Consider the following 26427-nt stretch of genomic DNA (forward strand, 5'->3'; position numbering starts at 1 on the left):
AAAAAGAAATGGCGCGCATAGTGCGGTGAATTTTTTTGACCACTCCCATTTTTGCGACCACATCCCCTAAATACCACTCCCATTTTACAAAATTTGCCAGGTTATTTAAAGTTTGAACACATTTCTGGGGGATTTTGGGTCTTGTTTTATGTGTTATCGCAGTTTTGAAACTGTGAAATTGCCCTTTCACAGCTGAAAGTCTCAGTTTCCCCAAGAGACCTGTTTAGCTTATTAGTTACAATTGTATCTAAGTACAGGTGTGGCTTGTTAAGATTTATGGGCTCTCTGCCAAAAGCTACTTTTTAATTAACTTTGAGAAACATTGTATCTATTTTAGCACTCAGTGCAGGAGATCAAAGGGAAATGAGGGACTTTTCAGTAAGAATCCAGGACTGCAGGTTGAGCTGTGAAAATCGGAACATTTGGGAGGTATGCACTGGGTTTGGTTTGAGAAGGCACAGCAGCTTTTTAGCACTGCATCTCTGTGGTTCTTCCAGTATGTTGGGTGTATTCTGTTGGTACATGAGATTATGCTGTGTATGACCTGGAGTAGGAGTATAGTTGTGTTGCAACTTCCCTCACAGTCAGGTCCAAACTGGGACCTGATATTTCAAGTACACAGAGGCCCAAACAGCCCTCACAGGCCTCTATGGCAGTGCTGTCCAACTTATTATATGTAGTGGGTCGATTATTTCTCATATAGGAAGTTTGAGGGCTGGATTCAACTCCTCTGGAGGGCCACATCGTGTCCAGTTGGACAGCCCTGGTCTATGGCATCTTACAGCAGCCCATCTGGTATTTGCCAAAATATGCCTGCTAGTATTCTCAGAAGGAGGATCCTGTCAGTCATGTGATTTAGTACTTCCATGCCTTTACAGTGACATTGGCTTGGATTGGTACTTTAATTTGTGGCTTTGATTAAGTACTTCTAGGTATTATATAGCCCCTCATTCAGATTAATACTAGATACCATCTTCACGTGGAAGGGCACAGCTTGGGATTTTAGTTGCTCGCCGTGCCACACATTTACAGCTGCAGACTGGTGCCAGGCCTGTTGCATTTATCACAGGGCAGCAGGTGGCTGGTGTAAAGATCCTGCTTCTGATTGGTTCATACGACTAACATCAGACACCCTGTTAGACCCTGTCTTCCCTCACCTGCCCAAGCACAACGTTATGATCCTGGACTCCCCAGTACTAAAGATTCTCCTGGCAAATCCTACAAACCATGAAGCTCCCACGTTTTTCTGTCACACAATTCCCTCTATGACGTTGCATAGCAGCTTCTTGTCGGCCCTATGTCTCTCACATTTACTTCAGAAAGACTTTTGTGCTTTCTGTCACATAACCCTAAGGCAGAATATTGCTCATAATATTCCCTCTGTTCAGCTATGGAGATGTCACTCTTACACTGCATAACTAATCTAATATTCCTGTACAGTGCTAGGTAATAGGAAAGAGGAGTCAATCACCTGGCACTGCCTTTATCTTCCATAAAACCTGACATTGGAGATGTTTTGTGCAGAATATTGTTGAATTGTAAGGAACCAAACTTTTCGGCTGAACCTATTTGCGGTTTTCTGCTGCATTCGGTGAGTTATCCTGCCCTTGAATACTCTGCTCTTTTATTCCGCTATATTTGCCAATTTAATGTAATCCTCATATTGTCAGTTACAATTTCAAAATATAAATCCATATTTTCTGAGATAGATTATGTTAAAATTGTTTGTCTAGCAAATGGCATCTTTAAATCCGCGTGTTTACTATATAATCTTAGTAAATACGTTTAGCTTTGCGACTGTGTGTCCTTCTGAGAACAGGGCTTATCTTATGTCTGTCGTCCTAAGTGCACGGCTTCATTCACATCCTACTGGCTTTGCCCGTTCAAAAGAAACAAGTTGCAAGGTTTTGTATTGGTATGTAATGAAAAATACTGTTTTTCCAAAATTATACATACTGTAGTATATCTTGTTTCAGCTCAGCCATTGGTCTGTATCAAAGTATTGCTAGGAAAAGAAAATGCCCTCAGTGGTTTTTACACAAAAGTTCACTCGGCCTACGATGTTAGCAGAGCATTAGAGTCGGTCAAAACCCAAAGCAGAATGAGTCCCTAGATCCTTGCGCCATTCCCATTTGTAGTCATAACATGTAAGAAGAAGAAGCAGCGGTTCGGAGTATGTTGAGGTGATTAATCGTTCATTAAATACACTTTTGACTGAGGGTAGGACAGCCTGAAATGGCCAGGCCTCAATCCCAACTGAGACTAATTGAAAATCGAGCCTTTTTACCTATGCTGTTTTTCTGATTCAGTCTTCTTGTAATTTGAAAATGTTGCATAATTTGTAGAAAAAGTAATGAGATACTGTATATAAAAATGTACCAAACATTTCTTATTATAGAAAGACCTACATCGGGTCAGACAGTGTGGCCAATTTTTACCCTACTGCTCGACATTGTATTGGGCTTGTATGATATATCTGGAGCAAATTCCAGACCATTGTGTTATGTCATGTGTCCAAATTGGATATTTAAGGGAACATTCACTTTTGTTGACCCAGGAGGTGACAGCTCCAGGTTGACAGTACACCTGGTTTTTATGCCTTTTAAGCTTGCCTCCAAGAAATTCAAAAATGGGCACCTGCTTTGAGGCCACTGGGAGCAACGTCCAAGGGGTTGGAGAGCAACATGTTGCTTGTGAGCCACTGGTTGGGGATCATTACTTTAGAGTATTCCTAAATAATGGTGATCTCTGGTCAGTGGCAAAACCTTGTATATAAAGCAAGCAAAGTCATTCTTGTTAGATATGATTTATTACATATTATTATGTAGTAGGGAGACTTGTTTGCTACTATTTCAAGCTGTGCTGATAATAACAGGGTAAAATGGGACAGCAGCAAAAACATGTTGCTTATGCCATACAGTTTTACCCATAAACCAAAGCAAACTGTAATTATATATTATACTGTCTGGAACAGAGATTCCTATAGATTAGTGGCCACCCTAGATTAGATGGAGCCATTGAATCTGCATTAGAGTCTAGTTTATTCCAAATTTGTGGTTCCCAATAATCCCTTATTCTTGTAATTCATCTTTACATAATGCATTTTAATATTCTGTTTGTCCACTGTTTGTGCAAATCGTATTTTCTTAGATCAGCATTATTACTGATTTACTTCTTTGCCAGTGTTATCTCTTATCCGAGAGCGCTCCGTAACACATTATATTTTGCCCACTACTAATGCCGTTTTGAAATTGACCTTGGTGGACAAAAAAAATGTCTTTATTATTGAAGATCTGCCATAAAACCTGGCCAGACTGTGCGCCTCAAATCATATGATTCCCAGAAAGCAATTTCCACCCAGCAAGCAGAAAAATGATTTAGCTTTGCTTAGCTTTAAATAGTAACTATCTTTTATGTGAATCAGTGACAGCTTGTTGTGGCTGTTTACAATAGGCTATTATGAAAATAGTATATTTAATATGACCTTTTCAAAGATATTTTGTGTTTTTGTTTTTTTGAAAGATTTTCTTTGTTAATTTTATGCAAAGAAGGATATTAGGTAAGAAGTAAAAGAGAATAGAAAAGAGAGGAAAGATAATAGAAGGCGGTGGTGGGCATTCCTATTTCACAGGTAAATCCAAGCTTAGTATTACATGGCTCCATAACTAAGGTTTCTTAGTCAACCAACTGGATATGTTAATATGTTGTACTGCTCCGTTTTGTGGGTCTGCCAAACAACGGTTCCAGATTTTCTCAAATTTGGCAGGACAAACTTGTGCCAAGTAGGTGAGTTTCTGCCGTGGCAGTGTGTCATCCCCAACTTGAATCACTAGGCAGCTCTGTGGCTTTCCAAGTCAGCAGAATGGCCTTTCTGGCCACTGGGAGCAACATCCAAGGGGTTGGAGAGCAGCATGTTGAGTGTGAGCCACTGGTTGGGGATCATTACTTTAGAGCAGTGATCCCCAACCAGTGGCTCCTGAGCAACATGTTGCTCCCCAACCCCTTTGGTGTTGCTCCCAGTGGCCTCAAAGTTGGTGCCCATTTTTGAATTTCTTATTTGGAGGCAAGTTTTGGAGGCATAAAGGCCATCTGTACTGCTAAACAGTACCTTTAATAGTCTGCCAGTTCACATTGGGCTACTAATTGGACAATCTAAGTCCTTATTGGTCACCTACTTGGAAAGATTTTGTGCTTGTGTTGCTCCCCACCCTTTTTTCATTGAAATGTTGCTCACAGTTAAAAAAAGGTTGGGGATCCCTGCTTTAGAGTATTACTAAATAATGGTGATCTCTGGTCAGTGGCAAAACCTTGTATATAAAGCAAGCAAAGTCAATCTTACTAATGTGGGCCAAGGGATTTGCTCCATATTGATTTCCGTTTCATCTTGTTAGATATGATTTATTACATATTATGATTTAGTAGGGAAACATGTTTGCTACTATCTCAAGCTGTGCTGATAAAATAACAGGGTAAAATGGGACAGCAGCAAAAACATGTTGCTTATGCCATACAGTTTTACCCATAAACCAAAGCAAACTGTGAGTTTCCGAGTTTCTTCCGTGGTGAGTTTCTCCACCGTGCCGTGGAAGTGTGTCATCCACCAACTTGAATCCCTAGGTGGCTCTGTGGCTTTCCAAGTCAGCAGAACACAGCAGCTTATTATATAAATTATAGTAGTGTTACTGTAGCAAACACACCAGTTTTACCAGTGCCGGGCAACAGTGCATTATATTTTCATTACATTAAAGCTCTTTCATTTTTTGGTGTTACTGTTCCTTTAAGTACACTCTATTGAGAAATTTAACGATTTGAATAAAGCGGCCTCCTGTAGCTATGTTAATTTCAGGTATTTATTCAAGTACGTCTTCCCAGGTTTCCTCATCTAGCTGAGGGAAGTCCTGGGCCCATTTTAATCTAATATGGTTTATGGAATCAAAGTTTCCTTGTAATAGGATCGCATAGCATACCCTGGAGCGGTGGTTGGGGGCCCATCTTGAATGGTCAGAGTGATAATTGTTAAGAAAATTTATTTGCTCTATATACTCCTGCAAGCCCAGCCATTTGGTCAGTCAGGGTAACAAGTTGCAGAGTGCCCTAGCGCTCAACTAATTTGTATGGAATGTTAGAGATAGTCATCTCATTCCCTAGTGCAATAGTAGTTGGACCTTTACATTTCAAGCATCATTTGGATGGCGTAACCCTTTGGCCGGGGCCCCATTTACCTAATAACAAGGTTACAGATGTAAGGCATGATGTGTAACTTATTCAGTCATAGGTCAAAGAATATCTAGGACTTCAAATAATTTGACCTTCCAGCTGGGCTTTCAGATTTATTTTAAAAAATAAATGGGCATTTTCCTCAAATCTCATACTAAAGTTGGCCATACACGTTAAGATCCGCTCGCTTGGGGAGGTCGCCAAGCGAGCGGATCTTCTCCCGATTTCCCCACATACGGGTGGGCGATATCAGGCAAATGTAGGCCAAACGATTGAATTATAACACCGGCAATGGGCGAAGTGGGTTCGGGGACCGCATGAATGAGCCGATGCGGTCCCTGATCCGACTAAATCTTTTAACCTGCCCGATCGATATCTGGGCAATTTCAGGCCAGATATCGGTCGGGCAGGCCCGCCGTTGTTGCCCCTACACAGGCCCATAAGCTGCCGAATCTGTCTAAGGGACCGATATCGGCAGCTACAATCGGCCCATGTATGGCCACCTTAAGTGGCCTTCAGACTGAGCCCCTTTGCCACTGTTCCAAGCCCCCAGGGGCTTTTGGGAAGCACTAGTCATAAAGCACCATGTTTTTATAAATACATTTCAGCATTTTCTCCCAGAATTCCAAGTATAGTTGCCATCTTTAAACTCCGGCACAGAGGACGAACCGCTGATGTTGGGGGGGGGGGGGGGTTGTGCCATAACTTAGAGGGTGTACGCAATGACATAGACAACAGTGTTATGATGTTAGTGGCAGGGACCCAGCATTTATTAGCAGCTTGTTGCAATAATTTAAATTAGAAGCAGGCATTTCGATAAAAATCTTATGGTTATTTGGAAAGCATGGCAAATATTCACTGATTTAGGTTTTATAAACTTAATTAGTGAGTACTTCTGAATAATATATCTACTACAGAGCCTTCCCAGAATTATTTCCACTCCACTTTGTCTCATTTTTATATACCCACTGAAAGTGATTTGAAAGCGGCAATGAAAAAAGTCTGTTTTTTTCCTCTTGTAATTTCTTTTTAATTGTACATTATAAAGCCTAAAGCGTTCCAAACTCAGTAGGCATCGGTTGTTATAAATGTGATTCTTCTTAACCGCTCCATTGAATTTGCTAAAAAGAAAATAATCAGGCCCGCAACATCTGTTCATGTTCATAATATCTAGACTTATTCTTAGAGGGATATAGTATCTTGCCCTTCTAATGTACTAGTATTCTAATGTTGGATCGTTCCAAGCTAAAGCCTTTGTGGACCTATATGGGTGTTGCAAATATTTTCTTTGGCTAAGGTATATTGATGATTTTTTTGTGCAGTAATTAAATAAAAGATGATTCTCCCCTGTCTGACAACCATCTTGTGCCCCTTAATACCCCGTGTGCCCACTCATCTCCTCTGCCATGCTGAAATAATGATATCTGGAAGGGTCATAAAGCAAAATAAGTAACATAATTGATAAAGGGTAGCAGATGTAAATTTGCACCTGTAATAAGGCACACTCAGAATATGCTCACGTTAATTGTGGAATATGATAAAACTCCACCTAGATACCTTCACAGCTCAGAGAGCACATAATGTGTTTTTCAGCTTTTCAGTACTAAAACCGGCAGAGAGCTACCTCATATGCCCTCTGTGCGTTTGAGCCCAGAATAGGCAGAACAGAGAGAAGAAAGCAAACATGGAAAGCTAATGAAGAGCCAAGTCTGTAAAGGCAAGCAGAAGGTTCTGTATAGGAGATACACAAAAACAGTGGAAGCCAAAATAGCAGGCAAGGCTGAAGGTGACCTGGCATTAGTTACAGGAGAAACAAGGAAATCGTTTTCCTAGTGCTGTCAGTTTCCAAATGACAAAATCACTGGCTCCAAATAAGAAAGCGTTCATCCTTTTATCTACTGAAAGAGTAGATCCTAGAAAATGGACATAGGAAATGTATGACAGCTTCACACACAGTTGTTCCAAGAAAGAGTAAAATGACTGTCGGCCTACATGCCAATAGGAGAGAACAGGAGGAACAGGATAAAATAGTGGAATACAATGGCTTTTGTCTGCTGTGTACTGTCAGTTCTAGTGCAACGGATTTGTTAACATCATTGGGCTGCCCAAACCATTAATCCTACCCACTAAACAGTTTAGGACTAGTTTATTATTATTATTTTAAAGGAGAAGGAAAGGCTAGTAAAGAGTTAATCCCAAGCTGCAGGCATACCTTCAGTTGTCTCAATAGTGCCCTTAAGTCTCCCCATATTTCTCCCGTTCAGATGATCAGAAGCCAAACAGGAAGAAAAACCGCTGAGCTGTGTAAAGAAAGTTCCCATAATGCCTCACTCCTGCACAGACACGGAGACCAAGTGAACATGCTCAGTTAGTAAAATTATAAGGAAGCTTCCTGCTGATTGGCTCAGATCCACATTCCTAAGGGGGGGGGGAGTGAGTTCTTAACATTCTTGAGGGAGGGGGGAGCAGGAAAGAGCAGAAAGCAAAGCGCTGCGTGTCTCTGGCAGAGGAAAACGGACACAACTAATCTTTTGACAGAGAAGTCAGTGCAGCATTACTGTAAGTGCTTATGGCTGTATTTACATAGACCTTTCTGTTAAAGCTTACTTAGTTTTATGTTTTTACCTTTCCTTCTCCTTTAACAGGTATTTATAAAGAGCCAACATATTCTGCAGCACTGTACAATAGACAATACAAATTGTTTATACATATAGTCTGTGTAGTTAAATGCTAATTAACCTTAGCCACTGCTTCCTTCCAGTTGAAGCTTAATTAGACCAAAAGAACATAGGTGGAAGAATGATCACCCTGCAGAGCTAAGCTGCAACTTGCAAGTGGTTATTGAACGCAGAATGTTTTGAGCAAATTATTTAAGGCTTCATTATATGACAATGAGTATTGGAATCAGCCTTTTGCTGAAACTCATACATTGATAAAGAGGAAGACAAAGACCCCTCAGCAAAACTGCATCCAGTTAGTTTCTAAAGGGAATTTCCTTCCTGACCCCAAAATAGGTCATCAGGTTAAACGTAAAACAAAAATCTTAGTTTAGGTTGAAATCTTTGAAAGTTGTAAAGAATAACGAATGTTAGAAAGTAAAATTATTTGTATATGAAAGTAGTATAAGTGATAAATTAGAGTTTAGATTCTAAAGCACATCCAATTGCTTTCCCACAGGCATCTCCAACAGCCAAATATGTTAGGAAGGGATTCCTGAGGCATTAGCCAATTGGACTGCAAGCATGTGTCAGAATTGGATTCTATTATAGATTTGGTGCTGTCTGGGGCACAGGACCTCTGCCTGCCCTCTCCCCTTCATGGTCAGACTGTACTGTGTATACATTAAACATAGAAGAGTGGGGTATCCCCCACCCTCAGTTTTACCTCAGTTTAATTGCAAGGGTACAGCAATGGACTAGGGGGATTTTTTTATATAAAGGCACCAGGGAGTTGCCCCCTTACAGCTGCTGTTCTATGCACTGGACCTTGGTGACAGCTAAGGGGGATGGCTGGGTGACATTTTTGGGGGTTGAGCCCATGACGACAATGGCTGGGGTTGTGATTTGGTAACCAGTGATTGGCTGCCCAATGCGCCATGCACTTTAAAGCCCTGTCCGGACTTTCTAATTTGGAAATCCGGACAGGCAGTTTTTTCACCTGGATAACCCTTCTGAATACTGAGCGTCTGGGTGGAAACTGGACAGGCGGGAACCCTACGTGCAGCACAGCTATGTTAAGAAAACTTTCAAGTAGGAGTTTATCAAGTAGGAAGACAATCCGGAAAACCGAACTGTTAAGTGCCATGTTAATATAGGGGCACATTTAGAATGGCGTATACATATGTATATACATATCCAGAACCATAACCCACTCCCCTAGCCACTATGCCTATCCTACACCCTGACTGCAAGTGAGCAGACCCTTCCCCAGTCTGTCAGTCCTTCTGTGCTTGGTTTGTACACATGAAACTGTACAGCACTCTGTAATGCATTGGCAAATAGCAATGTCTATTCGGCCATTACCAGCAGCAGCTCTTGTTGACTATAAGACAGGGATATAAGTAATGCCAATTCCTGCCTGTCAGAGCAGACGGCTCAGCTTGGTAGCCGGGAAGCTCATCTCCTCCTCTTCATGTGACGGCAGGAGGATTATCATTTCCTGTCACCAAGTGAAATGCCACCGCTTCTGCCTCTCTGCAGGACTCCAGACACCTGATTGCCTCTTTTTTCCGCTCTGTCATTTTCTGTCTCAGAAGGAGCAGTTGTTTCCTCTCAGGGGACACATCCTTGCAATTTTCCTTGGATTGATTAAGGGATATGTGACAAGAGTGTAAATTCCAGGGGACCAGGAGATGCTGCTGAGGGTGGGACACACTGAGTGGGAGAGGATGGCGTGTGGAACATGGGTAGTGGGGGGTATAAACACCATTTCATTTCCAAGCCATAGGGAAAGAAGTCTTTAAATTACAGACGTATTTCGTTCTCCAGTATCCCCCAGCCATCCCGTAATGCTCCAGGCTCCTAACTCTCTAATTCCAGCCCTGCAGGAAGGCCTCAGCTGGGGGTTCATTGGGCTAGTAGCTACAAATTGAAAATATATTTATTATATTTAAGTATATACATTACCTATGTGCAGCCTCCAAGCCAAAGGCTGTCGGTGGGAAAAATGAGAAGCATTTTCAGCTTGGAAATCGCTGATCAGTGTTTGTTTTTGCTACTTAGACCAAGGCCTCACATTTCTAAGATCACAATGATCCCTGAGTCTCTGGAAAGTTTATTGCATGAAGTCCAAATTTTCAGCGGTGGGGGGGGGGGGGGGGAATCATGCCCCTTCGACTTACCTGATTCCCTGGGGCTTCTGTTAACAAAAAACTGCACAATTCAAGCGATTGTTTTTCTACTTTTTTCTTTTGTATGTACAGTATATGTATGTATATCTTTATTTATAAAGCACTACTTATGTACACAGCACTGTACAGTAGAATACATTAATACAAATGGGATACTAATAATAAGATAATAATAGATAAATACAAAATATAACAATAAATACAAATAAATACAAGATACAGTGGCAATAAGTTAAGAGTCAAAGACACAAGAGGATGGAGGTCCCTGCCCCGTAGAGCTTACAATCTATATGGGAGGGTGCGCATGAGCAGCAAAATGAAAAGACAAACTTAGTATGCATCCGCCCTTGCCCAGAAGACAGAAGAAGATTGCTGAAGATTGGCTTCTACAGATGTATCATGGACCGGTGCAGTTTTCTGCTAACAAAAGCCCCAGCCCCCCCCCAGTTACAGGGGCTTTATTTGCTATTAGTGCTTCAGCAAAGATAATTCAGGGGGAATGATCACATACTAGCATTAAGGGGACATTTACTAACAGTCAGTTTTTTTTCATGATTCTTGTTTTTTTGCTCTAAATCTCAAATTTGTTGTACAGGTATGGGACCTGTTATCCAGAATGCTCGGGACCTGGGGCCTTCTGGATAAGGGATCTTTCCGTAATTTGGATCTCCATACCTTAAGTCTACTAAAAAATAATTTAAACATCATTTAAACCCAATAGGATTGTTTTGCCACCAATAAGGATTATTTATATCTTAGTTGGGATCAAGTACAGGTACTGTTTTATTATTACAGAGAAAAGGGAATCATTTAACCATTAAATAAACCCAATAGGACTGTTCTGCCCCCAATAAGGGGTAATTATATCTTAGTTGGGATCAAGTACAAGGTACTGTTTTATTATTACAAAGAAAAAGGAAATCATTAAAAATTAGAATTATTTGCTTATAATGGAGTCTATGGGAGATGGCCTTTCCGTAATTCGGAGCTTTCTGGATAATGGGTTTCCGGATAAGGGATCCTATACCTGTATCACATTCTATTATACAACAAAACTGGACTGGACTCCGTAACATTGACACGGCAATCAGAGTCATTGTCCCATCCCTGTGATGTCCTGGCCCCGCCTCCTCCCCCGCCCCACAGTGTCACAGCCCAACCTCCAAGCCGCCCCCTGCCCGGCTAAGAAAGCTGGCAGAGGTGGCAACCCTACAGGTTCCATTTACAACTGAAAGATCTTTCTTTGCTTCATGGTTTTTTGACACGTGCATTTGTGCAACAATACAACTTGCCTTTTTCAATCCGAATGTTGATAAATGCCCCCCTAAATGTTTACAATGGTCAGGGTCAATAACAGTAAATGGAAGATGAATACATATAAAAGCAGGAGAATAGTGAGGCAGAGGTTTGATATAATTACATAGCAGATACGCAGTGTAAGGCGCTATTAAGGGCTCGACTCAGGATGAACGATTCTTTCCGCAACGCATCAGAAAAAAAGTGCAGAGTAGCTTCTTATTTTATTTATTAACTGCATGCTCCAAATCCCATTTAGCTACGGAGCAATTCCGCTGAATGATTTACTCTTCTCTGGTCACTGACAACAGAAATAAGCTGACTCCATGCTATGGATTTTAACTAATTAATAGCAGTCACCAGACAATAGATCATGGCGACAGTCTCATCGTACAGAGCGCCGCACAAACTGTCTGCGCTGAAATGTTTGATCAGTGTTAGATGTCGAGGTAATCTGTATATATAAATATGTATTGGAAAATTTTAGCCTTCTTCTTTCCTTAAATGTATGGGCAGGTTAAATGCATGAAATACAGGAATGCAGTGGCACATAATAGTGGATACAGGTGGTTGTATGTATCTATGTATTATTTATATAGCACTACTTATGTACACAGTGCTGTACAGTAAAATAATAGATTAATACAAACAGGGGGTTATTAAGATAATAATAGATAAATACAAAGTATGATAATAAATACAAGGTACAGCTGCAATAAGTTATGAAACAAAGAGACAAAAGGATCAGGTGCTGGGTGAGTGCTCCAAGAGGGAGTCTTTGGGGGGAATTTACAAAAGTGGTGATATTCCGACAAAATAAAAGTGGAGATAGATTTGTCGGATTTTCCACCTAATTTACAAACCTCTATCTCCACTTTTGTGAATTTGTCTTTTAAACAGACAGTTTTCAGATTTTGTCATTTTCCCGACATTTTTTTTATGAATTTGCCTTTAGCTGTTAGTAAATCTGTCGGTGCCATCAAACTCAGTCCCACATCTACAGCAGGATTTTGCATTTCATATGCCATTTGCCATTTCACTTTTGGGCATTTCCTGAGGGGTAATTTTAGTTTGCCCAGGGAAATTATACATCATTTTTTCAGGACAACTGGGCTTTATAATGTTTTCTATATTTCTGTGTAATTCCACTTCTGTAACAAGATTTAAGGGTCTAAATACCTTCTTGCCCGGTGAAATAAGGTCCAACAGGACTAGGGCCCACTGGGTTTTTATCCAGTGCCCTGTTGGGGTCAGTCCAACCCTGTACCCCAATATCCCAGTTTGAGGGCCAGTGTGTATGTGCCACCAAGATGGCTGCTGGGAACAGGTGGGGGCCAATGCTGTTAAGCAGCTCTGTAGTTCTGGACATGCTATGGGGGCACAGATAAGTTGGGGCAAATGTCAGTGAAGTGATTAAAGAGGGGGCACTGCTGCTAAAACTAAAAATTTGCCTGGGAGGCTTTACTTTTCCTTTTAATAAAAATGTTTACAATATATTCACTCAAAATGTTATTATTGCCTCATTGATTAAGCTAAAACTAGCATAACAATGCAAATGTGAGGTAAAAACTTTTTATATATATATATAAGATATAAATTAAACTTTTTTTTTAATCAGGTTTTACTTGTTTATAAAATGTTAATGAGGCTTTTTGTACCTATAGTTCTAGGGTGAGACAGAAACTTGTTCCCTAACAATAGGCTGCTAATCCCCATTAATATGTTAATGACCCCCCAATGGGGCCCCTACTTTAGGTGTGAAATGGAGACTGGGGGAAACAAAACAAAACAGAAGAGCTTACAATTGGTCTGACAATTACAATTAGCTTCACTCCATTTTGAAAATGTCGGGGAAAAATGTCGGGAAAAAATGTTGTTATAACGTCGTATAAATGTCTTTTAAACGACAAATTCACAAAAGTGTCTGTAAACTGTCTTTCTTTCACCAAAAACAGAAAAGTGGTGGTTGAGTCGGAATTTAGGTGGATTTCTGTTTGTGAATCTGGAGAAAGTGTTTTCCACCACTTTTCCCACCACTTTTACTCCAAAAAAGGGCTCCCTCCACTTTTGTGAATTCCCCCCATTGAGTTTAGTTTTGAAAAGTCTGAGGGAAGATTCTCTCTGGAGGAAATCAGGGAGGGAATTCCAAATGTAAGGGGCAGCAAGGCAGAAAGGATTAAAGTGGGAAACGGCAGTAGTAGTGGGGGGCGCAACCAAGCAGTTGCTCTGCGAGTCGGCCAGGAACGTACGGAGACACAAGGGAAAAGATGTAGTGAGGGGCAGAGGAATGGAGGGCTTTGAAGGTTAAGAGAAGGAGTTTGTAAGTTATTCTTGTTTTTATGGAAAGCCATGATAAGGACTTCAGCAGTGGAAGGGCCTGAACTCTCCTTGATGAGAGAAGGAGAATTCTGGCAGCAGTATTTAAGAAAGACTGTAGAGAGGAGCAGGGGCGCTACTACTATGCTACTCCAAGGTTACCAGGGGCTAACCCGACTAGACAATTGTAACTGCTACTAACTGGGCTCCCTAACTCTTATCTCTCCCCTCTGGAGTGTTTTTGGCTCCTCCAATGTTACAGTTGAAAGAAAGAGATGGATTTTGGCAATATTACCTAAGAAAAATGGCAGGTGGCTTTGGCAACCTGAAAATCATTTGTACAATACAGTCACAGTAGAGTGTGCAGGCCAGAAACCAGATTGGTGTGGGTCCAACAGGTTAAAGTCAGTGATAACGGAGAAGACAATACATTCTAGGATTTCAGAGGAAAGCGGTAGAAGAAAGACAGGACCATAATTAGACAGGACAGGTCTATTCTAAGCAGGTTTTCAATGACTGATAAGTGAGTTTGTTCCCTATCAGTAGATCTTGATGAGGACCAACCTGTTCTTTACCAGTGAAAATGGATTGCATAAAACCCAATGATGGTTTCCCTATAAAGCAGAGTCCACCATAGCGGCCTAGTAGTTTGATAGCAGAGAAATAGCACTGAAGAGATCAAGGCCATTTGTGCTTCTACTAAGAGTTTTTCTTTATGTTTCCTATAGGAATCCTGGTTTAACAACAATAAAGGTCGTCCATCAGAACTACTGAAAACATTTCTGTACTCCCTATAACATATCAAATAGTGGATTAAAGTAACTCAGCAACCCATGGTCTAAAACTACAGCTTCAACTTCCACTGTGCCTTTAATGTAAATAGGAATTATGAGGTCCCTTTGATATTACGTCTTATTATTTTGTAGTATATACAACTGGCTTTCTAAAGAGCAGCCTGCATGCACTTTATTGTCCAAGAAAGATAAGATAGGCAGTGTTATATCCGTGTGAGATGAAAGCAATAGGAGCATATCTAATAGGTTAGCTAGATGCCGTTGAAGAGCGGAGATGTGTGCTGATCGCATATGTAGGACAGAAGGCGAGGGAGTGTTAATAAATGAAATGAAATAGAGGACATTTTAATGGAATATGTTAACAAAGAAGAAAGAGCTGGAAAGGAAATAAGACACAAACTACCACAAAATGTGCATATCCACAAAGCAGCAGTTCAAAGTGCAACACTGAACTAGAAGAAAAAATGGACAGAGATATTGAGGCCTAATACAACTGTTATTGCCATTGTGGATTAAATATGGAGCTCAGCAGAAGGAACAGATCTTTATTATCTGTGGTTCTCAATCTCCTAGCCCTTAGTTTCTCAGTGGCTGCCTTCTTTACCAGCTACTGGTGTGAGGGAACACACAAGGTGGTGAAACCCCCCTGCCTTTCCGCAGTGAAGAGCAAGAACTGCCAAGCACTGGCGCTGAACAGCAGCTCCACCGGTAGTGATGCCACAGATACAAACGGAACGCTCAATCCAAACGTGGTTCACTACAACTGGGAGACTGGGGATGACAAATATGCTTTCAAGTACTTTCACACTGGTTTCTGGTTCTCCTGTGAAAAACATCAAGGGGGTAAGTTACAATTTAGGGAAAATGGCATATTCTTAAATGGGGGCAGCCAGCCTACTGCGCAGAATTGACAGGAACAAGACTCTATGTAACATTAAGTTGTGATTATTTAATTTATTTAATTTTGTGGCTATTTTTATTATTATTCTTTTGTTTTTTAATGCTTAGGCACACTGAGATTATACAGAAAATTACCATTTTAGAAGGCCTGTTTAAATGCACAGCTTTACTAACACACTGGTTCTGCTCCTGGTTCGTGATTTGATGGAACCATTTTTGCAGAGGTGCCACTTACCTGTAGATGTAGGGACTCCAAAATAACAAGAGTTTCTTATTAATGGTTGAGCTTATTTATTATGGCAAATATTGCACCAGAAACTGCTCCACCTATATTATACTGGCACAGAATTCCTTTGCATAGATCTACCATACCATAGGCATACAATGCATTTATATATGGAAGATAAGTTACCCCAGTTGGAAAATATACTAAGTATTAGAAGTCACTGAGGAATTCCATGATGTCACAAAAGCCCAAGGTCACATGTCCATTATTAAAGGGGAACTCTGGCTTCTGAACCAAAATTTGTTAAAGAGCCCCACACAACACAGAAACTCCTAATATTAGGTATATCTTTTCCTTTACAAAGTATGAATAAATACCATTTTTATATACTGAAATCCAGCTGCATAACAGTTCTTCTCTTTCTGCATCATTTGAAATCCTGGCCTAAAACGTTGATGTAACAAATTGTAATGACTTCTCCACAGCTTACAGACAGCAAGCAGGAACTACATATCCCACAATGCATTGCACTGTGATGTTACTTTCCTTATTGACATCAGGTGTGCAGGGAATTGTGGGATTGGGAGGATGCAGGCTGAAGGCAGGCTGAGGACAGTCGACTACTGTTATATTTATATGAGTCTCAAAGTAGCCAGCCAGATCAGCAGGGAAACAGGGGGCCAGGCATTAAAAATCATGAAAAGGCTGCATATTTTTTAATTGATGTTTATTGCAAAGTCGCTTTCAATTATGTTTACATTTCAAAAAACTTAAGTTGTGTTCTTCTTTAAATATAACTCCAAGCTTTAATAAGTCGAATGAGGCAAGAGATCACTAAGCACCATTTATAAGTAAATAGTTTACAGATTATTTCTGGCTTTGTGAATTATAAAGCAATTAACTTTACGTGATCGCGGGGACATTTCTGGTCACGAAGACACAGCGGCCTTGATTATTTTATATATTATGTCTATTTCATTTACACATTGATCTGCACTTTTAATAATCTTATTTCTCATAAGAAGCCAATCCAGTGACATGGGGAGAATAGCAAACCAGGAGGCTTCACTTCATATAACTAAGGACTATTTGGTACACATAGGCCAGAGCCCTAAAAAAAATGGTTCTTGCTACTATTTTAAAATAATATTTTTTGCTCAATGCAGTGAAACGTGAGCTCTTTTAATATTACCTCCCCTTCAACTCTTTATTCTGTATTCACTGTGCTGCTTGTGCTTTAGGGAGACATAAGGAGGAATTTATAAATAATGGGTATAAAATGGGTGTGAGAGTGATGAGTGAGACATATTCTTGTGAGAACGAATGAGCAAGTGAGTCACTTTTAAAGGATAAGTAAACCTTAAACAAATGATGCATAATATATGAATAGTGTGTGGTTATACAGGTACAGGTTTTATTGCAAGTGTAAGGATGGGAGTGCTTGGTGCCCCTGTGATTGCTTGTATCCAGTCAGAATGGCTGCTATTGTGTATAAAGATGCTGTGGCATAGAGCAGATCAACAGTAATTAGAACAGGTAGGCATGGTGATATGAAGCTGCAGACCCAGGGGATAATCACAAATATATTCAGTGGTATTAATATATCTCACATTATTATATTTCAGAAGAGGCCTGCCGAAGCTTTATTGAGCTGTCACCGGACTCGGAAAAAGGTACCGTGCTGCGTGCCGTTGCCTAGTATGTACAGACACGCGTGTATTAGCTCTCCGCCAGCCCCGCTAGCTCCAGACATTAACATTTCAAGTTTATTACAGCTCATTAAAGTGATTTCAGTAACATTATAGGGCGCACTCAATGAATTATTGAAATAAAGCAACAAAGCATTTCCCACTGTGACCGCTTATCAATTATAGAAAGTGAATTTGGCTAAAAGCAATATAATAATGAATGTGAGAAGGTAGAAATCTTAATTTTGTAATGGAGAGGAAATGTATAGACACTGAGGGATACACCTTTAGTAATAAAGATTGTTCATTGTTCGGTGAAACAGCACTGGCCTCATTTACTAACAATGGGCACACCAAAATGCAATATATAAAGCACTTGAAATGTCTATGTTTTCTGGAGCCTAGTGTCAATGCTAATAAGCCCTATACTTTACAGGTACTGTTGACCACTTACATTCCATTACCCACACACTTTCCTTTCAGATACATATGCCTTCCCTCTATCACATCTATCCATCCATTCATTTACTAACCCTGAGCCAATTTGCTTCAGTGCAGTAATAGCAATTAATAAACAATTGGCTTATTATTCTTCTCTCAGTAGAGCGACTAAAGTAAATTGCTGATTGGTTGCTATGGATTACTGTAAATGTGCCCAAAGTAAATAAGATTATTTGCTCCTTTACATGTATTCCACACTCATTGTATTTGACCCCCCAATGCATTTTAAGACAGTTCTAGATATGTCTGGGCCCCATAACCACAGTGCATGGCCCAAGATACCCCTGCGGGTTTACTTCCCCTGTAGTGACGCCAATGTTTCCGCCCATATTGTATTTCCTTTTCAGCACATATCGCAGCCCTCAGTGTATTTCATTCACTCACGCAACTTTCATGTAGGTCATCTCCTACCCATATAAAATAAAGGCTGCTACACACTTGCCAACTGATCAGACCAGAATCTGTATGGATGGCTAGCGTGCAAGGGGACATATATGGGAAGGATCAGAACAGCAGAAAGTGAAGTAGAGCAGCAGCTCCTCGTCATTGCCACATTTGCTTATGCACCATGCCCTGTCCAACATGCATTGCCCAGTGAGATTTCCAAATCCACCTGATACATAGTAAATGGATATAATTGGGATCAGTGGTCCACTATAAACATACTGATAAATGCATGAACTGCAATTAAGGTATTGCGTCAATCCATGCGTCTTGCACAATCATGGGCATCACACTTTCTTCTGCCTCATTTATGTTCAGGGCAAATGTTTAGTACAGGATCCCCACATGTGATCGATATGCTCTTTGGGGTTATTAATCTGCCACACAAAACAGCCTGCACTTGCTGTAGGCTGGGGCACAAGTGATTTTTGTATTTGCTCTAAATGCAGCCTTGCCCCCCTCGGTGCTTCAGCATTTGCAGATTTGCCTATAGTAAATGATCCTTATAGTCTTTCCTACCTAACAATGATATTAGTATATCCTCCTCCACCACCTGCCATCCCTCCAACAGGGTGTATGTCATGCCCCACAACTAGCCCCTATCTAGTAGCTTCCCTTGGTCTGCTTTGGTGTTTGCGCAGCGGCAGTAAATTACATATAAGAAATTACTCTAGCAAACCTTATTCTGCTGTGTAAGTTCTTTTTGCCTTTACCTTGCATCCTGATTCAGGTGTCCTTTGGCTGTCGGTGATCTCTGAGTTTCTGTACATTATCCTCCTAAGCCTTGGCTTTCTGCTCATGTGTTTGGAATTCTTCTCCTCCAGTAACTTTATCGATGGGCTTAAAATAAATGCATTTGCCGCCATCATCACTGTGCTGTCAGGTAGGCAGTTCTTACATGTATAAGCACATGGTACATGCCACATATGTACTGTTTATATACTCTGGGAAGAGCGCTGGTTATTCTTTAATTTAAATAAATATTTGGGCAATCTTAAATTATGCCATCTGCTTAGCTTAAATCTAAGGGGCCTTATAGCATACACGTATAGTCTACATTTGTTTTATTTCTCTAGAATTTCAATGAAAACAGATTGCAATGCCCCCCCAGAGCGTGCAAAAGTAAAAAAAAAAAAGTCTGCAATCACCCAGTTTTTTGGACTTTGCCTACTGCGTCCCTTAAGCCCCACCTGCATAATGGCCCTATCCTCACCTCCTGCACTGAGGCAGGCATTAAGGACAAGGCTGAACTGGGCTTTCAAACACTGCTCTTTGCACTGAGTGTTGGATTTTTGATCCGGCACTCCATGCAGAGAGTGGCACACCCAGGGGTGCAGATGCTCAGTAGATGAGCACTAAGGGGTGCACGCTTACACTTGCACCCAGGGGTTTGGTAAATGACCTTTCTGGTGCCTTATTTGTCTTCACTTTTGTGTAGCTGGACATAAATTGCAGGTATTAAATATGTGTTATAAATTGCACTAGTGCATTTACCAAATCAGTCAGATCTTTGCTCTCATATTCAAACCTATAGTAAAACCTATAGTATAGTTGCTGTCGATAACTGCACTGGTGCTGTTTAGCACTTATGTTTGTAAATTACCTGCTGCTGTTGTTTGTTGTAGAAAAAAAAACAGTTTTAGTATTCTTATTAGAATAACAGATGTGCGGAGCACCAAAGGTCTCTGCAAATGGGTAAATACCTAGCGCAGGAAGCACATGTTGCCAGTTGGCAAGCTCGCCATGAGTCGCAGATAATGGAAGTGCAGAGCCAGGGCTGTAATCATGGAAAAAGCAGCCAGAGACCTATAACATCCCCAGCGCTTAATTTTCTCAGAATTCATGTTAATGTACAAATATTAAAATAGTTTATTTTTTCATTAAGGTTGGTATTCATCTTATCCACAGGAATGTTCTGTCATTTTAATGGATGTAGCTTCCTATTAAGAACAGTAGGCCCAACACTTACTGCCAGTGTTTTCCAAAACATGCATTGTTGGTGGCACCAGTGACAGAGTTAAAAACTCTCTCATAACCATGAGATGTAATATTTGTCTCTGATTCCATTCATTGAAATGTATTATAAGAGTATGTATCCTTCTCCCCTTTTCCTAATAAAGACAGAAGCATTAAATTTATAGCAAAGAGTGCTGGAGGCTTCTTGGGGGTACATTTTAAATCTGTCTGGGAGATAGGATCAATAGGGTGCTAATTCTGTAATGATGGATTTATTGTGTTAATTGTTGATAAGTTAATTCTTAACTTTTTTTCTGTTTAGGCCTTCTAGGAATGGTAGCACATATGATGTACATGACAGTCTTCCAAGTCACTGTCAATCTTGGTCCAAAGGACTGGAGACCACAAACATGGTACTATGGCTGGTCCTTTGGGTAAGAGGCTTAATTAAGGCTTGATGTATAAGAGAATTAATAGATAGATAGATGATTGATAGATAGATAGATAGATAGATAGATAGATGATAGATGATAGATAGATAGATAGATGATAGATAGATAGATAGATAGATAGATAGATGATTGATAGATAGATGATAGATAGATAGATAGATAGATAGATAGATGATAGATGATAGATGATAGATAGATAGATAGATAGATGATAGATAGAAGCTTTCAGTTTGTTACTGCCTACTAAATGTATTCCGTGTGGGACTGCACATTTCACCTTAGGGAACCAGAAAACCTCCTACTTAAATACTGAATCATCTGATCAGAATCCAGACTCTATAAAAACATGCCTCAGTATATAATCATGCAATCAAAATAAATGTCCAGAAAGTACATAATCATTGGCACATCACACAAAACACTATAACAGCGTGAGGAAAAATGGACACAGATAGTCAGCAGTGTACGGGAAGGGACATGGCAGGTCTCAATCAAATGTACAAGAGGAGAATCAGCTCAGTCAGACAGAAACAGATCATAGGTAAAGCTGGACAGGAAATCAAAGAGATGAGATGTCAAATATGGGATATAGTAACTCATTTCTGTAATATTTATTTCAAGGACAGCTAAATCCTCCCATATGATTTTGCTAGTGATGTCCCTTATACCAAGGTTCATTGACCCAAAAGTCCTATAAATTTGACAGGCCATAATACCTCCATACTGTCTGATTATGAGTGGTTGTAGTCTTGCCATTAGTGGCACCGCACTGGTTCAGCATAAATTAAGCTGTTATCACAAGTAGGCTTCTGCGCCTCTAAATCATTAAAGCTGATCACAGTACTGAGTTTTCTGTTCCAACAAACCCTAAGCAATGAATCCCACCTACCCGATAGATAGCGGCCCTCAGCCTTCCTGCATTTCCAGAGCCCCATTGTCTTACACTTTTTTTATGTTTAAAGGAACAGTAACACCAAAAAATGAAAGTGTTTTAAAGTAATTAAAATATAATGTACAGTTGCCCTGCGCTGGTAAAACTGGTAAGTTTGCAACAGAAACGCTACTATAGTTTATATAAATGAGCTGCTATGTCAACACGGGGGCAGCCATTGAAGCTGGGAAAAAGGAGAAAAGGCACAGGCACATAGCAGATAACAGATAAGCTTTGTAGAATATAATGGGATTTTATCTGTTATCTGCTAAGTAACCTGTGCCTTTTCTCCTGTAAATGGCTGCCCCCGTGGCTACACAGAAGCTTTATTAATATAAACTATAGTAGTCTTTCTAAGGAAAACACACCAGTTGTACCAGTACAGGGCAGCGTTACATTATATAGTAATTACTTTTATACATTTTCATTTTTTGGCGTTACTGTCCCTTTAAGTGCCAAATGAGCTGGCTGCATCCTCACTGGAGCAGGGTTGGTATAGCATCCAATATGACATCTAGAATTTTTTACCTGGATAAAATGTCTGTTTTACTCAATATAAACTGATGCATATTCCATTTTACTGTGGAAAGGGTTAAAAATGCATTCTCTTTATCATCTTTCAAATCCTTTCTTGCACTGAATGGGTTAAGCTGGAGTGTTGGAATGCTGGCAGGCAATCATTTCAGCCCATGCAGCTCAAATATTAATAAAAAGAATCCTTTTGCGCATTATGTCTGGGTTTGTTATATTCATAGGCTCACAGCTTTCTTATCCTGTCCCTGGCAGCTTGGCCTGGCTCTCATTCACACTCTGCATGTCGGCCTCTGTGCTTACACTCAACACTTACACCAAAACCATCCTGGAGTTCAAGTACCGCCGGAGGATCTTTGAGAAGAACGTACGTGAGTGCAACCCATTCCTGGACCCGGAGATGGTGCGATTCCTCTGGGAGAAGTACATCTTCTCCGTCAGCAGCACAGTAGAGGACCCTTTCAACTGGCACAAAGGATTTGGTAGCCCCATATTCGTGGATATTGGAAGCATCACCGATCTCCCTGGTGCTGTTAAAGAGGAGGAAAGAGGGATGGATTTGGAGGACGATGGCGATCAATGCTAGACTAGAAATACTACCAGCTGTACAATATAAATGTCTTAATATTACTTCTAACACACACCTATATGTACCAATAAAGCACTTCATTCTTTTCAGGAAAGTCTGAGGATTTCATAGACTTATACCTTTATAAAGGAATTCATGTAAATTACAGTGCACACCATTCAGTTAAACGGGTTTTGTTATAACTTCATCCATAAAACTCATGTCATCAGCACCACTGGCAGAGAAAATGTCCAATGGGTGTGATGTAGTAACCCTAGTCTAGGAAGGCACTGCAAGCAGCCAGCATGGATGAGGACCTCAAGTGTCACTTCCACAGGACAGGACATTGACAAGAGTCAATGTTATTTGAAGGGTGAACTTCTTATTAAAACAGATTGGCTTTAGTATGGGAGAGTGCAATGTATTGTTTTCAGTAGTGAGGAAGGCCACCTCCCAACCATCTGGAACCTTCATGGAAGGGCTAGACATGGGGCAAGTGACCCTAAATTCTTGTCTATTACCGGTGATGTCCGAGGTTTAAGGGCACCAACAATGAGGGAGGGAGCTGCACCAAAAAGGCTGAGAGGCAGAGGATAAGGAGGGAGTGTGTAGGTAGGGAAGGGTTAAACATAGAAAATAACACCCTAAGAGCTGGCTATTTGTTATGTACAGCAAAGCAGGTCTTGGTCTATTTCTCATTAAGTGTTTGGGGGAATTTTTCCTGAATGTCACCAACCTTTAGTCCATTAGTTTACTAAATCTAAAAACCTCACCGTAACATATGTGTGTACTTACTTTACTGTAATGGAAAGATATAACTATAAATCAGGTATACTTTCCCTTTAATGTAGAGCAGGCATGTCCCATTAGACATTTTATAGGGCCTTTTTCTGAAGATGAGCTGAGGCAATTTGCATGGCTTTTCATTTTCCCCTCATCACATTTGTTCATTTGACTGTTTATTGAGTGAAAAATAGTGCAGTGATGCAGACAGCAGAAAAATGATGAGTAGCGAAATCCTAAACTTATTAAGTTTTTAATCTGGTGTAGAGAAGCTCAAAGAGGGAGAGGGTAATAATAAAAAGCTAAATAGAAAATCTTCTGAAGTAAATATGGGGAAAATTGAACACAATAATAGGCCCCAGCCAGAGAAGATATGTGCACCCCAAAAAAAGTAAATTTGAAAAAATTTAAAAAAGATGAAAAACAATTATACTATTTAATACTATTTTATTAGGATATGACAAACAAGCCTAATGCTTTTCATGCCAGGCAGGCACTTAGTCATAGGCTCACAGGTATAATGTCACTGAAGAAGGTATATTGTTGCTTAATAAACTGGCAAATATATTTACTTTTTACTTAGATTGTAGTTCCACTTGGGTAAGGGCTAATGCGAATGATAATTTCTTTCAAGTGGAACAGAATAAGCTGGCACTGTATGAATAAAGGGTAATGTTACGCATACCTTATCATTTCCTACAGACAGCTATAAGACTATGGCCCACCAGGCTACAGACGCCTAGTTTGCCACAACCCACAAAGCAGACATACAGTATTCAACCTACAGTCTTCTAGATATGGAGCTGCAGTTGCTGCCAAAAGCTAAAGTCTAACAGAAGAGGTTTGGGAGTTTTAGTTCATCAACATCTGGAGGAGCAGTCATTGCCCAGCACTCCCCTAGTGCATCATTGTTTCTAAATCCTCAATAAAAAAGATGAAAGCCACATTCTGTCTTGCACTGCACTGGGCATGGAAATACTCAGTTTATAAATGTCTTAATGAAATGATTTTGACAGTAATGGGTCTCTAATATTTTGAATGTAAAGTGCTTGCGTCTAGCCTTGGATCATGGGATATGTAGTGTTGAGCTGTGATTGAGCCATATTCTGTGCAACTTGTTTATTTTTGGTGTCTACAAGTGCCTGAATGCAGAGAAAACAGCCATTATGCAGTGAGCTATTATAGTAAATGCTAAGTGACACGCTAATAATACATAATAAGAACCTTTGCTAAATGCCTATTAATATGATTGCCAGAGCGGAGCAGAAACGCTGCACTTTTTCTAATAAATTCTCATAGCTGCGTCTTACTACACCATCCTCTTTTCAACCCTGCTTTGCAATCTTCAGTATTTGGATGGTGGAACAAATGAGGTATAAATATATATATAGTAGGCTATCTGCTCTGTCTAACTCTCTAACTCATACTCTTGGCAGGCACTTATGGAATTGTACCCTGTGCCTGCAGTCAGGCTCCATTGCATACATATCCTTACATTCTGTATATATTATATCGGATACATATTCATATACTGTATCTTATATTCTGTACACTCTTAGTGGTGGCGCCAGACCAAAGGAACTAGCTAGGTTTTAACATTTTTTAAGTGTTGGAGGCTACGGTCTCCCAAAGCAATATCTTATACACAGAAGTAGCAGCCCCTGAAAAGTCTTATATTTTATCTTGGCAAATCTCAGGTGCCAGATGTGAGAGGAGGAGTAGGAATCTATCTGGCTTAATGGTAAGAGATTTAATAACAATGAGTTATTAACAAAAACAAATTACAAGGTTCTCCTTAGGTGGTATATAGTTCCTTCTCATATAGTGGGGTTTGCCCCTTCTGCAGATTCCAGGTGCTGCTGAGGGTATAGGTTGTGTTGCATGTGGGTTTAGGAGAGTGCAAAACTCATCCAGTGGGTGGGGGGCCAAACTCTGTCCATGGCCACACTCCCCTCAACATCAGCGTGCTCCTTATTATCCTCTTTCTGACTGCTGTTATTTATACAGTATATTCGCACCTGCCCTTCTTTGCCCCATCCAGTGATGTCAGAAAGGGGTGAGACTGGCACAGGTATATAAGTAACAACTTGGGTTGGTTTCATGTTGGGTTGAAGATCTGCAAATCTTCATAGTCATACTAACATGTAGGGTTGCCACCGTTTTTTGATGACAATACTGACCTTTGGTTTGGAATCAGACAATGATGTCACTTGGGGAAGGGTGATGATGTAAGAGAGCAGGGAAACAGGCAGGCTGGGTAGGAGAATAGGTGGATGGGCGGGCTGGGTAGAGAAATGGGTAGACTTAAAAGGGGGCAATCAGCCATGACGAATGTTAGGGAAGTTAAGGATTTATAGGTAGGGTTCCCACCCTTAATTTATGAAAAACAGTTTGCCAGTAAAGTTGTGATACTGATACAAGACCTAGCTAGGCTAATCAAATACTGGGTGTCAGATAGGGGAAATGAGGGGCACATATGGAGGTAATGTCCCAACATAAGGAGGGTCTGGATTAGAGTGTGCAGCAATTTATATTCAATATATAGAATTCCTAATTTCAGGAATCACAACAGCTATTGTGTAAAATAACATACAAATTGAATTCCATCCACTATGAGCTCTTTATAGCCATAATGGAGGCTTCCAAAAGAACAACTGCAAAGGCATTTAAGACCAGCCAAATCTCTACTAAGGCGTTCTTTTTCTTTATGACCAAACTCCCAGTATCACCATGATAGGATAGGTAGGTTAATATTGGAGGGGGCCCTGACATCTGGGGCCACCAGGAGTTTTCCTGATATCCCAGTGGGCCAGTCTGATGCTGCCAACCAATCACCAGCCCCCCTAGTTATACAGTTATGGTGAGTGGTGTGCGACTATGCGCTTTGCCAATAAAATGATTTCCTACAAACTTGGCACCTAGTTACTGTATACAGGCTTGGGCTAGAAAAACAGGTTTTTGATTAATAACTTTGA

The 26427-nt window shown here is 40.4% G+C and overlaps 1 protein-coding gene across 3 annotated transcripts in view; it reads left to right on the forward strand.

Moving 5' to 3' along the window:
- gsg1lr (GSG1-like related) overlaps positions 1-22784 on the forward strand; it is a 36990-nt gene extending 14206 nt beyond the window's left edge. The window contains exons 1-6 of one of the 3 annotated variants that reach the window (XM_012965919.3): positions 11703-11811; positions 14407-15315; positions 17224-17271; positions 18962-19114; positions 20510-20621; positions 22357-22784. In XM_012965919.3, the coding sequence (XP_012821373.1) occupies positions 14991-15315; positions 17224-17271; positions 18962-19114; positions 20510-20621; positions 22357-22687 (969 nt within the window). In that variant the 5' untranslated portion in view covers positions 11703-11811; positions 14407-14990 and the 3' untranslated portion in view covers positions 22688-22784. 3 annotated transcript variants of the gene reach the window in all.
- The last annotated feature ends 3643 nt before the right edge of the window (positions 22785-26427 follow it).

Source organism: Xenopus tropicalis, chromosome 7 (genome assembly GCF_000004195.4).
Source record: "Xenopus tropicalis strain Nigerian chromosome 7, UCB_Xtro_10.0, whole genome shotgun sequence".
Classification (NCBI taxonomy): domain Eukaryota; kingdom Metazoa; phylum Chordata; class Amphibia; order Anura; family Pipidae; genus Xenopus; species Xenopus tropicalis.